General features: G+C 45.3%; 1 protein-coding gene across 3 annotated transcripts in view; it reads left to right on the forward strand.

Moving 5' to 3' along the window:
• SATB2 (SATB homeobox 2) overlaps positions 1 to 17,427 on the forward strand; it is a 168,558-nt gene that overhangs the window by 110,018 nt on the left and 41,113 nt on the right. For all 3 annotated transcript variants that reach the window (XM_036421737.2, XM_036421742.2, XM_036421743.2), the window contains 2 exons: positions 8,856 to 9,068; positions 13,390 to 13,545. In XM_036421737.2, the coding sequence (XP_036277630.1) occupies positions 8,856 to 9,068; positions 13,390 to 13,545 (369 nt within the window). The remainder of the gene's footprint in view (positions 1 to 8,855; positions 9,069 to 13,389; positions 13,546 to 17,427) is intronic.

The following is a 17,427-nucleotide window of genomic DNA, read 5'->3' on the forward strand; positions in this document are numbered from 1 at the left end:
CTCATATACTAGTGGGTACAGATGCTCTTGACCCTGGAGGTGATGGACGTTCATGCAGACACGTTTCAGCAGGAAACGCTAACACTTTATAACTGTTTCAGAACAGAGTCCACTCTCTTATCAACAGACTGCTTTCCTTCTTATATCTGAATGCACCTGATACATTTGAGATAAAAATAGTCAATAAATGAATATTTGGGCTTGCTTTTATTTTTGGAAAATATTATCTTTGCCAGTGATTTAAAAAAGTAGGAGACACTAGTGAGTTTGGGGGCAGTTTGCCAACAGTGGTTTCGGAGAATGCTCATGGGATAGCGGGGCCCAGGCCATTGAGAAGCAGTGGTCCTGGCCCGGCAACTCAAGTGTTAGCAGACATTGTGGGTGCCGGGAGCCCAGAATACCACTGGGAAGTGTCTCTCAGGGGACCCTATTCCCTTCTCCATTTGCTTTTGCTTCTGGTGCTGATGCGCTTAGAAAGTTCAGACTTAGGTTGTGCACAGCACCCCATTCCGGTACCTGGGACTTCCTAAGCCAGGAGAGCAGGCGTGAGGAGGAAAGTGAGGTGGAACCGCCCCTCTAACGGGATCTGTTCCCACTCAGATCAGGCTGGCACTTGGGAGCCACGTTGCCAGGAATCTTTTAGGGTCAGGTTAGGCCCAGTCCTTCCATCGTACCTACTCAGGGGCGGCTTGGCAGGGAAAGAAGCTTGAAAGGTGCTGGCTGGCTGGCGGTGGGCACTCACATCATGTCACATGCTTTCTGTGTTTTGATGTAGCATGTGGCACGAGCGAAGTTTGATTGTATTTTGAGGGACATGGCATATTTGTTCTCAAGTGGAGTTTGCGTTGCCCACAGTCTCGATTTCCAATGGATTGAATGAGAAGATCTTACATGTAATGGGAATCTTTGAACACGTGATCTATCAGGGCCTGCTGCAGGCAGTTCAGAAAAAATAGGACTCAGTTCTCAGGAAAATGAAGAAATATGCATTTAGTGTCCTCTTGGTGCACTGAATTTCTGTATACCCCCTCCCCCACCCAACTGACCACTAAGCACAAGATGTGTGGATTGTGCTCCCAAGGAGTTTCCTGTCTCCTAGAAAGAAGAGGTTGTATAGCAGCACAGTGTAAAAGATGAAAGTGTCATCCTGCTTGGTTTGGCTCAGTGGTTAGAGCACCAGCCCACTGGAGGGTCACGGGTTCGATTCCTGATCAAGGGCATGTACCTGGGTTGTGTTTCGTCCTTGGCCCTGGTCAGGGCACATGCGGGAGGCAGCCAATGGATGTGTCTCCCACTGATTGTCTCCCACAAAAATATAAAATTATGAACTAAAACAGTATATTTTCAACTTACCACTACAGAAAACTCCCAAATGATGTTTCTCCCTTTCCCCCCACCTCCCTCCCCACTTCCACTCTCCTTTTAAAAAAATCAATGGGAAAAAAAAATCTTTTGGTGGGTGAGGATTAAAAAAAAGAAAGAAAGATAAAAGTACCCTAAATGGGATAGAACTAGAGCCATTTCCATTCAAAGGAGGGAGAAAGTATCACCAACTGCAGTGTGTCTGTGTGTCCACACAATACATAGTCTTTTAGTTCATTATAGGATACGGCTCTGCAGTAGCAGCATCTATCTGCAAATGCTATTCTTGAATGTGCATTTATACTTGCAGAGACACTAATTCCCTTCAGAGGCTCAATTCGTCCACCCCCATCCTGCAAAAATGCTACATGCATATAGGCTGTCTTTCCCAATAAAGAAATATTATAAGAAAAGAGGGGTTTTATTAAACTAATGCAATAACGACATTTTCTTTGAGGATTTAAAACATCGTTTTTAATAATAAAAATCAAATTGTCATTGTTGTGCCCTGTAAACCTTTTATTCAAATCAGATGACACACTCTGGCTCCATGGCGAAGCGGTGCTCTGCGGGGAGGAGTGAGGGGAGGAGGGGAGTTTCTGGCATCCCACAAATGGATTTCAGCAGGCGGGGTCATCGTGGGGGTGCAGGTTATGAACATGGGGCCCAGGGAAACCTGCTTATGCTCATGAGCAGAGGGGGAAATGCCCCGTCCGAGCACCTGGCAGGAAAGTGGGGGAGAGGCTATTCTGGGGTCCACTGTAAGGATGTAGAATGCAATGCTTTCTGCACCCTTACCGCTGATTCCTCAGCGCCGTGACCTGTGCATGGACTGTGGAAATTAGGAGTTCCCTTGTAGGACTCGGCCCAGAATTTGAGGTTACCTGGTCTTCTTAGGAGGAGACCAGTTTTGGCTCTCATGTCAGCTGGAACCAGGAATTTCAGAAACGTGCGAAAAACTAAGGCTAACAAATAAGCATGCAAAAGGGGTGCTGAAAGGTGAGTACCTCTGAAGGGATTTTGTGCATGCTTGTGTGTGTGTGTGTGTGTGTGTGTGTGTGTGTGTGTGTGATAGGTCATGTTCAGAAGGGGATGCAGGCAGGGTTGGCCCATGTGAGCGCCAGATGAGTGCTAAGGCCCCTTCCACCCTTCGCCTGCTGCAATTTTAATGTGTGAATTGGGGATCTGTGTGCCTGTTAACCTTGCTTAACTGTTACGGCATCATTTGTTTAAAAAGTAAAATAAAATTGTGTGCTAAAACAGTATATTTTCAACTTATCACTACAGAAGACTCCCAAATAGATGTTTCAACTCATACATCCTTAAAGAGATGAAACTTGATTCTGGAGAGGACCATCATGAAATAGCTTATATGCTTTGTTCATATATCTAACAGTTAATAGTGAAAACATATTATGAGGGATAGGGCTTATTTTCTCTAAATGTTTCTAAAGAAGTGTCCAGCACTCAGCCTTGCTTTTAGCATAGCAATCACATAAGCTACCTTTGGGGTTTATATGTTTTTTATTTTATTTTTACCATCATCATTTATCCCCTCTTTGCCCTCTGCCATCCCATTCCCCACACATTGCAATAATATCTCCCCTTCTTTAGATTGGAACCAAATACTTTCAAACCTGTTGCTTTATATAACTGAGTGTTTGGGGGGCTGAGTTACTTAAAGGTATATGTTATAATAAACATGTGAACACCACAACACAGTTATCCTTTATCTCTCCGACTTAAACGGCCACAAACAGACATACAGTTTACAGGAATGAAAACAGTCTCTGTTAGTTGGAAGTTTTTTGGTTTTTTTTTTCTAAAGAAAAGCACTGGGGTTTGGCTGGGCTAGTTTCCTCAGTACACACCTGATGTATGTCACTTTAAAAAATAAATTATGCCTCATTAAATTATAATTAAATGGAATCATGATCATTTGTTTTTCTGGAAGGAAGATGTTTTGCATATTGAAAGCCTAATTTGTTGCAGGTGACAAAAAGGCTGAACAGATTAGCTAATATCACTTCATTTTGGGGGTAATGTTTGCTGGTTAGTCTGTGTATATACTCCAGTAGTTCAGAATGATACTGACACGGGTGGTATTATTTTCACTTCAAAAATGTCTCCTACCACTTTATCAGTTTTTGTGCTCTTTTAATGAATGGGAACTTCTTTTGATTTCCTGGGTTAGCCAGGCTTTTTTATTTTTCTTTAAATGTTTAAAATTTTTTTATTGATTTTAGTGAGGAAGGGAGAGAGAGAGAGAGAGAGAGAGAGAGAGAGAGAGAGAGAGAGAGAGAGAGAGGGAAAGAGAGGGAGAGAGACATCAACAATGAGAGAGAATCATTGTTCAGCTGCCTCCTGCACACACCATAGTGGGGATCAAGCCCACAATCTAGGCATGTGCCCTGACTGGGAATGGAACCATGACCTTCTGGTTCACAGGTCTACACTCAACCACTGAGCCACACTGGCCAGGCTCTTCAAATGTTCTGATACTGTCCTGTCCCTCACTGATTTTCTTGGCCCGGACTCACCATTATCTTTATATCCATGGACTCTGCCTGTTTCAAACCCCAGCCGAGTGCAATCCCACCTCTTCCAAGACCTTTTGCCTGAGTCCTGTAGTTGGCAGCACTTTCACCCTCGCTTGCACTGAAATGGCCGTAGTTCTATCTGGAATGTATGTCCCCTGTCATCTTTAGCATTGCGCTTCTGTAAACCATCACATAGTAAACTGGTTGGCATTAGAATATGGGTCATAATTAATCTGTTTATTCCTTTCCGAACTTTGTGTCAGGTCACAAATAAGAAATTAATGAATTGGTTGATCAGTCATTTCTTGGCACTAGGTATATTGAATTTGGGGGTTCTCCAGATAGTCTATGGGGGATATAGCCTAATTCTAGAGAATTACTGAAGATGTGAGAGCTAAGAAGAACACTTTCTGTTATCATTGAGTCGGTAATGACCTTGACTGTTGGTGGTGTGTCTGGAGTGCCTGGGGGGGCGTGTCTGAGGGGCTCAAGCCCAGTGTTTCTAAGACCTGGCCCAGGTATGGGTCCCCTTGTTGCTGTCTTAAAGGGATAAGGGCCCATAAGACAGTTTCTCATTTGCCCAGACAGATCGTCAAGGGCTAGTGCAGAATCTTACAAGTGCATTCTATAGAGCCATTCACGGCAATGTTTTCCTAACATTTCTGAGTATTAGCATGTGTTTTGCACACTAGCAGTTTGGGGCACACTATGTGAATTATTGAAGAAATATGGAAATCATTATCATTTAAATAAGATAGCCCATCGATAGAAACTACAAATTTAGAAACATTAAAGTCATTTAATTTGTTACAAATAAATATTATTTAACCTACTAGACATAATAAGTACATAATTTTTAAAATTTTTTTAAAAATCAGCCTGAATGTTTTGTTTGCAAAGATAACCTCTCTTAGCCATCAGACTAATAGATGGCATTGTATTAGCTCTGATTTTGGGTGTTGAATTGTTTTGCTCTCTGAATTTCCTGCCAACCTCATCTATTCTTTGCTGGTGCTGGGAAGACGGTGAAGCTCACCGAGTCCCTGCGAAAGGCTACAGAGAAAGCCAAGCTGAGGTTTCTTTCCCCCCAGCTCCCTTCACTTCTCAGCAACCTGTCGCCCAGGAGTTACTTGTGCTGGTGCCTCTCCCTCCCAGGCAGGTGATTCTTCCCCTCCTCTCAGTCCACACGCTTCCTGGTCGTGTGTGACCTCGCTCACTCCCAGGAGGAGCTGTTCTGTGCTCTCCCTGGAGAAGGCTCTGTTGCCCACAATGAGGAAACGACGTAATGGCCACTTTGCTCAGTACTCGCAATTCGTTTTAATGTGATTACCGATATGGAAGTTTAATAAGCAGTATCCTGGTTAATTTATTAATGCCCCTCAATGTTCACATTTTCCATATTCATGACCCTTCTGTTCATAAAGGTACACCTTTTGCTTTTACCTCCCCCGTGCCCAGGTGCCATGCCGCACTCTCTGTATCTCAGGCTGCATAATGGCCATGTCCAAGTGACACCTTCCGCTGGGCCGGCTGGTAATTAAAATGCCAGAGAATCGAGTGACGAGGGCCTTGGAAATATTTATGTGTGGTCAATTATTAATTTATGTTCTCTTCAAGATGGCTCCCATGTGACCAACATTTACTTATCGTGATAATTAAGATGGGGCAATGTGTGGTGCATCCGTTATGCCATACATTTTCTTCTAATTTTCCTCCCAATAATGATTTTCAGCTACCCAAATAAGCAAGCTCCTTTTGCATTTATGAGCCTACAGAATTTGGACTCTGTTTTTTTTAAAAATCCCATTTTAAATAATTAAAAACTTATAATAACTAAAATGAAAAAGACTCAAGAAAACACCTAAGACTCTTCCAAGGCCCACCCACTAGCCACTTGTTACTGAAAATGTCTGGGTGAAAAGAATCTGCTTGGGGACCCTGGCTACCCAGATGAGACCTTAAGTAAATAGTTTAGGACAGTCTTCGCATTCTCTGGAGCCATGCATGGAGGCACGCTGGCCACCTTGTTGGCTTCAGTTAGGCAAGTAAAAGAGCGCCTGCATTGTGTGGCACCAGCCCTGGGGTCTCAGGCACCAGAAATGATGCTGATGAACAGGCATTTGCAGGAATGCATGGGTCTGTTTTTTCTTAAAGATGGATTTACTTCCATGTGAAAGTTGTCCAATATGTGAAAGAAGCAGAGGAAAGAACTCCACAGATTCAATGTGAGAAAGAAAAGAAACCAAGAGAGCAAACAAACAAAGATCACTCTATGCTTCAGAGTGTGTGTGGGGTTTTTAATTGATGAAAAATGAGCAATTTTTAACCTATTAGAACACCAGTTTTTGTTACTTCACTATTATCTGTGCAAATTCTGAGCTATACTATACTCTACCGCATTCAGATACAGTATATAAATCTATATTGTGACATATTTATGCATTTTAGTTCTCTATTATATTTTTGAAACTTTATTTGTTATTTTTTTTGTATCACTTTATATTATTATTATTTTTTAAGCAATTTCTTAGTGATGCCTTCCTCAGTACTTCAACTGTCCTTCCATTCTTTTGTTTTTCTCTTTCATGGATGCCATGTTCTTTGGAAGCTTGTTTAGGCCAAGTTCATGGCCTTTTAGGCTTCCTCCACATGAATAGGAGTTCACCTTATTGAATAATAAGAATTATATGCCATGGGGCAGGGAAACACCAGGGTTTTAGAGATGCTTAGGTGGGGCACGGCCAAAAAGAGGTGGGGAACCATTGGTATAGACCCAGAAATTCCTCCTCCGATTTGGTAGTCTGAAATATATTAAAACTTAAAATCACTTATGAGAGAAGAGGAGGAGGAGGAGTAGAGAAGAAACAGGAGGAGAAGGAGAAAGAGACCGGCTTATCCTGTATGAATGCTCAGGAAAGGTCAATCTTGGTGTCTTATTGGTATCGAAGATTAGTATTGATTTTAAATCACTTCCTTCTTGGAGATATTTTGTCTCAGAAATAAATTTATTATTAATATTTTAGGTTGCTTAGCACAAGTGGACATAGAATAATTCAAGGCACAACTGACTTAGCTTTATAAAGAGAATCAGTACTTAGATTGTGTAACATTTTCTGGAAGACAAATGTGTCATTTGTTGCTTCTAAAAGCATGACAAGAAGTCTGGGTTTTCTTAGAACCATGTTCCCAGAAGGGTGTTTTCCATACCCATCCTACCTTGTTCTTGGTCACACATGCCCACAGACACACACTCGATAGCATTTCTTCTAGCTTCATGGCATGTCGTAAATGTCGTAAAGACATTTCCAATCAAAGTAACATGACACGCAAGTTGCAGAACTATGTGATGGCATGCATACTGCTTGTAGGTTCCTCATAGTGAAATTGCCTTACCTGGTCTCCTGAATGGTAATTACTCTCTCGGAAAACTGATAATAGTGGGATGCCCATTCCTGGAGGTGACATTTGCATCCCTGTTTTACAAGGCATTACTTTATTTGCAAAGATCATCTAACTTACCTTAAAGATTTCTGGCCAACCAGGAGTTGGCATATTCCTCTCGCATCATTTATAGTTAAGCCACACGGTGCAGATCTGACCATGTTGGCCTTGTATGAATACTCTACTCAGTGGAAATGGCCTTGGCATCTGCGTCTCATGACTTGGGGTGCCCATCTGGTCTGAGATACAGAGGTTAGACCCTCCGCCCTTCCTGGGGGCTGATCGTAGGCCCTGACCTCACAGTGTCCTGAGAGCGGATGTAGCTGGGGTATAAAGAGAGGCCTCTGTGTGGTAATCTAAGGAGGGTGCAGAAAGGAAGTGGCTCTGATTGTGCCCATGGTCCTGCAGTGTCCCAGCCTGGTCCCCGCCCTTTTATGACATCCATGCTGCTTGTCTCCACTCTTGTCAACCTTTTCCGTGTGTGTGTGTGTGTGTGTGTGTGTGTGTGTGTGTGTGTGAATTCTGTCACCAGAGCACATAAAGAACCGATTTTCTTTAAAGCTGTCACACAATCAGAAAGTGTCTGAGTCTACCACGGCGATCAGAGAGGAAGAGAGAGGGATAGAGAGTTAGAAACATCAATGAGAGAGAGTCATCTATCAGCTGCCTCCTGTACACCTCCTACTGGGGTTGGGCCCGCAACCAAGGTACATGCATTTGACCGGAATCGAACCCGGGACCTTTCAGTCCACAGACCAATGCTCTATCCACTGAGCCAAACCGGTTTTGGCGAACTTCATCCTTTTGATGATGGGCTCAGAGCTCCCCCGGGAGGGTATCTCATAGAAATGTGTGGGTGCTCTCCAGTACATGCGGAAGGACACCTATGATGTGTGCGGATTGAGAAGCTGGGGTTAACACAAGTTACAGCCATTTGCTTTGTGTCTTTTTTTTCTTTTTCTTTTTCTTTTTTTCCTGGAAGAAACATCTATATTGAAAGCAGTGGCCGGTCACATAGAAATTCAGCCAAACTTTTTTTTTTTTTTAAGCCGATGTAAATCTCCCATGCTGTTTAAATGTCGGAACTAAATTTACCAAACTTGGCAGATTTGTAAAGCAGAGCAGGACTGCCAAGCGTTCCCAATTTCAAGCAGAGCGTTCTAACACTTCCTGCCATCCTTGTAGGAGGCACCTGCTGGTAACTGCCACTTCGCAATCCCTTCCCCGGCGCCTACCTGGCGAGCTGGCATCTCTGCCCCCCAACGGAGGTGACAGTGATGATAAGGTGTCAGGACGGGAGGGTCCAAAATAAGCCACAGCGCCCCGGAGACAGGCACCTTCCATCCAGACCTTCCTGCTGGAGAAGCCTTGGGATTAGACTGCAGCTCTGGACATCACAGCCAACTGGTTTCCCCACACAGCTAAGGGGGTGGGTATGGGAGACAGAAACACCCCCCACCACCACCACCACCACCCCAAGATATGACTGGGCCTGTTTTCCCATCCAATCAGGGCCTGCTGTCCGAGATCCTCCGGAAGGAGGAAGACCCACGGACGGCCTCGCAGTCCCTCCTGGTGAACCTGCGGGCCATGCAGAACTTCCTCAACCTCCCCGAGGTGGAGCGGGACCGCATCTACCAGGACGAGCGGGAGCGGAGCATGAACCCCAACGTGAGCATGGTGTCCTCAGCCTCCAGCAGCCCCAGCTCCTCCCGGACCCCTCAGGTGAGATGCGTGTCCCGTGGACGTTTCTCTCTGCCCTGGAAACACCTGGCTGGTGCTGAGAGTTCCCGCTGGAAACATGTAATTCAGGGATGCTGAGTCCACTGAGTGAGTTGGTGGGAGGATAGGGAACCTGCCCTATGAAGTGGCCTTCCTTTGCTATGTCCTATGCCAGTGCTGTCCCTTTAGGAACAGGAGAACCATCCTTCCTCCGCGGCAGGAGAGCAGGGGTGGTGTTGGCGGACCGGGGGCGGGGGATGGGGGGGGAATAGGGCCAGGCTGTGTCCACCTACAGCTGCTTCGTCATCCAGGGGTTTGTGTGAAGCTGAGTGTGCGTGGTCGGTGCCCTGCTTTTCCTTATGTCGTGTGTATTCCATGGGGTGAGGTAGCTGGGGGCAGGGGGTGCCCGCGGATGCAGCTCTACTTCCTGGGATCTGAGAAAGGCAGAATGGGGAGGGACCTGGCGTGATGGGAGCACTCATATGCAGGGCTCCCTCCCCATGGCTGGGTCACTCACTGAGCCCTTAGGACATGGTCATGGAGAGGCAGGCCTTCATTATTCTGCTTCCCAGGCGACCCCCAGGACTCCCGGGCTCCGCTTCCCACCCTCCTCGCTCCTCACAGTAACCTATTCTGTTCTCAGTGCCTCTGGCAGATGCGGGCAGCTAGTCACTGCAGGCTGCCAAGATCCACACTGAAGGGTCAAGTCAGTCACGAGTCATTTCCCATTCCGATCTGAGCCCCCTCCTTTCCAGCCTACGACCTGTGTTCCTTACCCTTTAGCACTCTCTAGGTTTGTGACACAACCATCTCCTGCCACTGCTGCCAGGAGGGGTGCAAATTCCCTCTCTTCTTCTTGAGATAGTCAACAGACACACATTGTACAAATCAGAAAAATGGGTGCTTTGAAATCAAAAGGTTTTTAGCTTAGTTACTATAATGTGTGTGTGTGTGTGTGTGTGTGTGGTGTGTGTGTGTGTGTATTTAATGCTTTTGTTTTCTGGTAAGTTCCAAAGAACAGATTAAGCATACCAGCAAAATTGCATTCTAGTAGAAATATTTGAGCTTTTTTATATTCATCAGTTTCCTTTCATATTTTCTAACTTTCATAAGTTTGCACTCCGCAATAGATATTTAACTGAAGGTCATTTTCTATCCATGAACTGTCAAACTGCGGTGCTTACACTTTAGTCTTTAGCAAAGGATGAGCTGTAATGACTGTTCAACCAAAAATAAGTCTCTCTTTTTTAAAATTTCTTTCTTGATTAAGGTATTACATATTTGTCCTCATCCCCCCTTAACTGTTTACTTTGGATGAGTGTAACCAAGCTTTTATAATATAAGATTAATATAAGATTCCCCCCCCCCCCCATTTTGGGACAAACATATTAGGCTGTTGAGTTGGGTGAGTTGTTAATTTACATTAATATTTACTTGTATTAAATCTGCCAATACTAGTATTTTTGCTGCTTCTGAAGTCCGTTCAAGCATGATGGGTCAGTCCAGCCATGCTTCCTGGCTTTGCACCTGGACACCTCTCCTCAGAAAGTTAGGAAATCTCGCAGGGCTGTGTGCTCCTTCGGAATGTTTTTCCGGCACCACGATCTCAGGCCTGTTCTCACAGACAGAGAGCTTTCAGAGCCAGACCAGCGTACAAGGCCGCACGGAGCCAGTGTTTCGCTATTTTCAGTAGCACAGGACCCCACCTAGAAACCAGGAAGGGGGCCCTTCGGGACCAGTATAACAGGGAAAAGAATCATTTAATGTCACAGTTTTGCGATTAAGGAAAATAAATGTAAAATGTTTTTCTCGGAATATTTTTGAGACGATAGCTATGGCACCAGTATTTCACATTCTTGTTTTCCTGTTGGTTAGATGTTGAGAAAGGGGAAGCTGTTACTACATTTTGTGACTACCTTCTCACTCAGAATTCTTACTGGCGTGCCTCCGCAGTGAAGGTCCGAGCGGAGAGAAGCTTCCACACGAGAACCCGTGTGAGGGGGTTACCCCGGAGGCCGCCTTGCAATGGGGGTCAGCCTGACAGACCTCATGGAGATTCTTATTTTCCAAACCCCAACTGGTTTAAAATAAATTGGAGAATTTTACATTTATTTATTTTATTATTATTTTCTTAATCCTCAACCAAGGACATATTTGATTTTAGAGAGAGGGATGGAGAGAGAAACATCGACTGGTTGCCTCCCTAAGGGGGATCCAACCCACAGCCTGGGTATGTGCCCTGACTGGGAATTGAACCCATAACCTTTCTGTGGATGGGATGATGCTCTAACCAACTAAGCCCTGGCAAGAGATTTCAAATTTGAAATTAAAACTCCAGAGTCTCATCTCATAAGGCTTCAATTGGCCAGTATCCCTTGATGTGCTTAATAATAACAAAACAACAATACAAGGATACGAGTGATTATTTACCGAACACTTACTGTGTATCAGGTATTGTGAGCATTTTGCACGAATTGGATCTGTACCATTTTGTATCGCTATCCCCATTTTACAGATGAGGAAACTGAGGCCACATGGCCAGTGGCAGAGCTAGGATTTGAACTCCGGTTGCTCTAATTTAAGTCCTGGGCTCCTAACCACATAGTTTCGTGCTTCGGGGGCTTTCGTTTTAGCCCCCAGGGCTTTAGAGAGGATTTGATCAGCCAGGCGAGAGAGTCAGTGAGGCTAATGAGAAACCCGAGTTGAGAAAGGCAGAAATAATGTGCTCAAACATGCGCTCGACAGGAAAAGTGCTAGAAATTTTGAGAAGGAAAAGGAATTTCTTGAAAAAAGTGACAATTGAATTCTTAAAGGAAGATTCCGAATTTGAGGGCCAGCAGATCCCTGTGAAACCAGCATTGGTACGACCGGAGGTTTGGGAGCCTGATTACACTGCAGCCCTGAGCCTGCGCTTTGGTGCCAGGGAGACTTGGAAGATTCAGAACATGGTTGTCTCACTTGCTTTTGCCTGTCTTCCAGGAGGTCAAACATCGTCGTTCATGATCACGTGTCCTCATCTGTAAAATGAAAATAAAGTCTAACTCATTGCAACTTTAGAAGAATTAAATGAGATAACAGAAATAAAGTGCTTTCTTGAGGGCCTGGCACAAAAAAGTACAGCATCAGTTATTCTTATTTTTTTGGTAATAATTAGAAAATTGTATGAGACAGGGAGATCAAAGGGGAATGGCAAAAGTCACCAATTGCTCTTAGGAATCAAAGCCGTCATGGGAACTTGGGACATTCGCTCTGGCTTTGAGGCCATTGAGAAGGATCCCATAGTGTTCAGACTACCTGCCCTGTCTCCCCCTCCCTCCCCCACCGGTAATGCTAGGCCGGTGGGGACAGCTCAGGGCACCCACAGAGGGACAGCGGTGATTTGGGGGCCACTCTCTTGGTTTGGGATTAAGGGTAAGTGGGGACAAAAGGAAAAAGAACCCACTTTAGACCAAATCAGCTGTCTACGCTCATGAACCCAAGGATGAGGGCAGATTCCCATTGCCTGGGCTTCTTTCAGTTATTACACCAGACCAAGTGCCCACAGTCTTTTCGATCAGAAAGCACCAAACGTTTCAGGGCCCCCCCAACCCCAAGAAGCACAGACACCTTCTCTATTGTCCTTCATTTGTCTCCGAAGCTGATGGGAAATCATTCAATTAACACGAGCGCTGCAGAATGCATAAAACCACAATATGAGTTTAAGAAAATGAAAACGCCGCATCAAAGGCATTCCGAAGCCTCGTTTCACGAAATGAAATTTTGTTTCATTCCCGCTGATTTCCTAGGTGAAATTAGGTGACGGGCGGGCCAGCATAATGATGCTAACGATGGGAAACCGCGCATACTCGGATGACACGCGCGGAGCTTTAATAAAGAATGAGAGCGACTCCGGGGAGTGCTTTCAATCGAGTAATAATTTATTATTTAGAGACCGCTACGCATTTACTCATTTTATTTATTTATTTTTTCTGGAAGAATTGGCCCTTCCTCCGAGGAGGCATGCCATTTTTAGCAAGCAAGGGGTGACTGCATGCGTGGCCAGCAGCTAAGTGATGGCTTTTCTATCCCCGGCGCATCCTCCCTGGGAGCAGCCCAGGGTTGCGTGGGGGCAGGAGCAGGCTGTGCAGGCTCTGCCCGTCCTATAGGAATGCGCCGCCATTATTTCCAACCACAATTAACCCGATTAGAATAACGGACAGGAAGTGTCCCTCTGTAGCTGATGCCGTTTGGCAGCCGCTGACGGAAACCCTCGGGTGGTTTCCGCACAGATGGCCGGGCTGCACACGGCGCTTTCTCAGTGATTGTTTTCCCGGTCTCTCGGCAGGCCAAAACCTCGACCCCGGCAGCAGACCTCCCCATCAAGGTGGACGGCGCCAACGTCAACATCACAGCTGCCATTTACGACGAGATCCAGCAGGAGATGAAAAGGGCCAAGGTGTCCCAGGCCCTGTTCGCCAAGGTGGCTGCCAATAAAAGTCAGGTGAGCGCTGGTTCACGGAGCTGAGGCTGGCGCGGGGTCCGAGCGCTCCTCCTCCCTCCCATAAACACACAGCTGCTCCCCCGTCCCAGCCGCGGGAGTCCCTGGGGGCCCGGCATGCTCTGAGTTTGGCGCCACGGTTTGCTTCGGTTCCCAGTGGAGTTGGAAATAGAGACTAAGTCAAAACCCAGACTTCTGCAGGTGAAAGGATCATTTCAAAAGGAATCAGCCTTGAGTGATTTCTCTTCTGATTCTAAACACTGCTGTGGATTCTTTCTTTCTTCTGTTCTTTCTTTCTGTCTCTCTGTCTCTTTGTCTGTTTCTCTCTCTCTAATATATATATATATATATATATATATATATATATATATATATGCACATGCACATATATATACATACACACACACACACACACACACACACACACACACATATATGCCAGACTTGATACCTACAGAACAGCATCTTGCTGAGTCCACGTTGTAGCCACGTCTCCGCGACTCACTCCCGGCAGGGGCATGGCTGACTGTGTAATAACTGCTTTCCAAGCCCTGCAGACACCTTGGGAGTCAGGTGTTTCTTTTATGTGTGTGGAATCTGGTGGTTTCTCCAGGGGAAAACACACGTGAGGGCCAGGGCGCGTGCTGAGAGCTCTAACACACACACCACACACACACACACACACACACACACACACACACACACGCAGCCTCTCCAGTGCAGATCTGCGCAGAGCGGGGGCGGGGGGTGGGGTGGGATGCTCCGGGGACCGGGGGAGACAGATTCGGAGGGTTCTGCAGGTTTATTTCTGAGAGCAGCACCCGGGGATGGGATCCGCTGTCTGTTTCAATTCCCCAGGGAGAACCGCCTCCCTGTCTGAGAACGGGTCTGGTGGTGCCTGCTTACTTATCCCGAGGTGAGCAGTTACCTAATGCACAGCGGAGGGGGCGAAGATGGTTGCGGCATCACACTGGGAGCCCTTGGGTCCTGAGCCTGACTTTCTCCATGACCTTCCATGACTAATATTTCCATCCTGCGATGGGAGGGGAAAGATCCATTGTCTCCCCAACAGGTCTTCCGTGCCTGCTGTGAAGAAAGGAAGTTACTGAATATGGTGTTTCTATCAAGCAAGAAGGTGTTCACTAAAAACCAACTTTCAAAAAAACGATTTATATATATAGTTAGGTGCTATATTTAGGCTAATTATGGGGCTTAGCCATTTTTACCTGTCGCTTGGCAGTTACCTGACTTAAGTTACTTTTCAGATGTTGATAAAGGGAAAGGAGTAGATGACCAAGGGTCCTGATCGAAATATTTGTTTCCCTTTCCAACGTTAATGTGGTCATGTCTCCCGATTATCCTTATTATCGCTCATCAGCGAAACCGCTGAAAGGCCGTTTGCTGAGATCTGACGTCCAACCGTAGAAGGAAATGCATGAAAAGAAAGTGCTGGGGAGCCTTCCTGAGCTGTTAGGTGCATAAAATCCCATGGACCACATGGCACAATATAATGAGAGCTGGAGCTGTTAAACGAATAAAGCTGTTAAATGCATAATGCCACTTGGCAAAACTACTGTGCATTTAATGGTTTTCCACTGTGTAATAAAGGACATATGTGGTAGATGTGCAGCGGGTAGAAAAGCTACACAATGGATTTTGCAAACCTGCCCCTTAAGTCGTGACTTGACGTAAATATAAAAGTTTCACTCCGTCCTTTTTTTAAAAATTTATTTATTTATTTATTTATTTATTTATTTATTTATTTTTTATAAGAAGCTTTCAAGAAAGAACGGAGACCACAGTATGAGAACTTGATTCAAAATGCCTGTGATCTTCCCGCTGGCTTGGCACCACGGCTTCTGGAAAGAGCGATGCCCTCAGCCTCCAGAAATAACTCAGGTGGCTGACAGGGAGCCACGGGTGCCAGGGGCCCACACTTAGCGCTACCAATCCATGGTGCCGCCCCGAGAACGCGGGAGCCCCGCTCCTGTAGGGTCTGGAGGGACATAGAGTGCCGGGGACCAATATGCAGAAGGATGGGACTGAGCTTAGGTGGGGATGCCGCGCTGAGAAGTCTTTCTGATTTTCTTTGGGACCGTGGCCTCGTTCGCCTTTGTGAACGGGAGCCTCGCTGGACATCGCTGACGAGATGGGCAAATCCAATGCTGAGGTCTTTTAACAGACGGCATTCACTCCATTTTGTGAGCACCCGCTTTGGCTTCATGAAAAAGCATCTTTAGTGAAGTCAATTGCATGATTTGGTACTTTGCACGTGTATTTGCTGCCTACCCATAGGGTGCATGCATGCACATGACTAGCAGTGGGACTTAGGCCGAGGTACTTAACCGCTTCAGGCTGCAGTGTGAAGTGGCCATACTCTCTTCCTTGCGTGGCATGACTGAGAGAGCAAAGGTTTCCCTCCTTACCTGCTTTTTTGTCCTCCCTTCAGTATGTTTCCTTGGAGGGGCAGGAGGCCTCGGAGGGCCTGAGAAGGCTGATGGGTACCAAGGCTTCTTCATTCTCTCTTGGATGTGAAATCTGGGAACCTTTCTTTAGGAACTTGGTAAAAGGGAGTGAGCATGGAACCTGGGAGGGCCCAGTTCAAATAGACACCATGGCCCCTCCCCTTCCATATTAACTATCTTTTAAAATAGAAATGAACCCTCCGTTAAACCTCATTCACTCCTCGGTGTCCATTGCTGTCCTCCGCTGTTAAGAATATAACCTAACACTGTGTGTGAGGCAAGCTTTGAGTGAGAAATAGGAAAAAGGAAGGAACGTTTCAGAGAGATTGCAGGTTCTGGGCCCAGATGGTCCCTGAGGGCTTCTGTGTTGAGGGACACAATGGGAAGGGGGATTCAGAAAAGGGGCTGAAACAGTGACAAGCTTTAGACGGTCCTGTTGGTGGCATATATTCCTGGGAAGTGTGTGTGTTACCTCAGTGTGTGAGTTACGTCAGGATGCATTTGTATACAGGTCTCAGTGGCAGGTCCTTTAAAAATAAGGCAAAAAAAAAGAATCAAGGAAAATCAGATAACTTTACATAAAGAAAAATACTGGATATATTATTTGGTTTGTTTTCCTTTTATTGCTCTTTGCTATTGGAGTTTATGACACATTCAGTATATGTGCTAACATTCTTTTCACTCAGTGCTGGGTTAGCATATTAATCTTTGCTTTTGTATCTCTTTTAAAAAATGTCCCAGGCACATTTTAGTTGCATATATCTTTAAAAAATAAACACACCTCCATTATATGTTAAAGTAATAATATCCTCACTTTAAAAAATGAAGAAATGTATAAATGAGGAACTGTGAGTCCCTCATGACTCCACTATCCAAAGATAGTTACCGTTAACAATGTAGAGTCTTCCCTTCTAATGTACATATATCCATGGGTGTGCACAGGGATGTTTACATCCTACTTGCGATCATACTGTACAACATATAATTATAAGACAATTCAAAAGTACAATTTTTAAAGCCAACTCTTTAGTTGGGGCATAAGAATATTATCTTTAGTCTCATTAGTTTCTTATCCTTTAGAAAATATATACAAGGATCAAAGAGTTTGATCAAAGGATCAAATTGTGCCTCTTTGCACAATTTATCTTATATTATGAATTTTCCTTTTGGGAAATGGCTTTATTGGGGCTGAGTTAGCTCCGGCTAATGGGAGTAGATCTTTACCCCATCTTTTTGGTATAAACTATGACAGGAAGTACTGACCATCTGATGCCCCGTGTAAAATGAGTTGGTCTTAGTCTGACTCCCGATGATTTTGCTTTTGCCATCTTGGATTCAGCAAGGAAGGCAGACTGAAATGAGGCAGGCAGCCTGACCTGAGCAGCTGCCCCCTGTTGCTGGGCAGGTTTCTTTGGAACAC

This window comes from Pipistrellus kuhlii, unplaced genomic scaffold, assembly GCF_014108245.1.
Source record: "Pipistrellus kuhlii isolate mPipKuh1 unplaced genomic scaffold, mPipKuh1.p scaffold_m20_p_7, whole genome shotgun sequence".
Lineage (NCBI taxonomy): Eukaryota > Metazoa > Chordata > Mammalia > Chiroptera > Vespertilionidae > Pipistrellus > Pipistrellus kuhlii.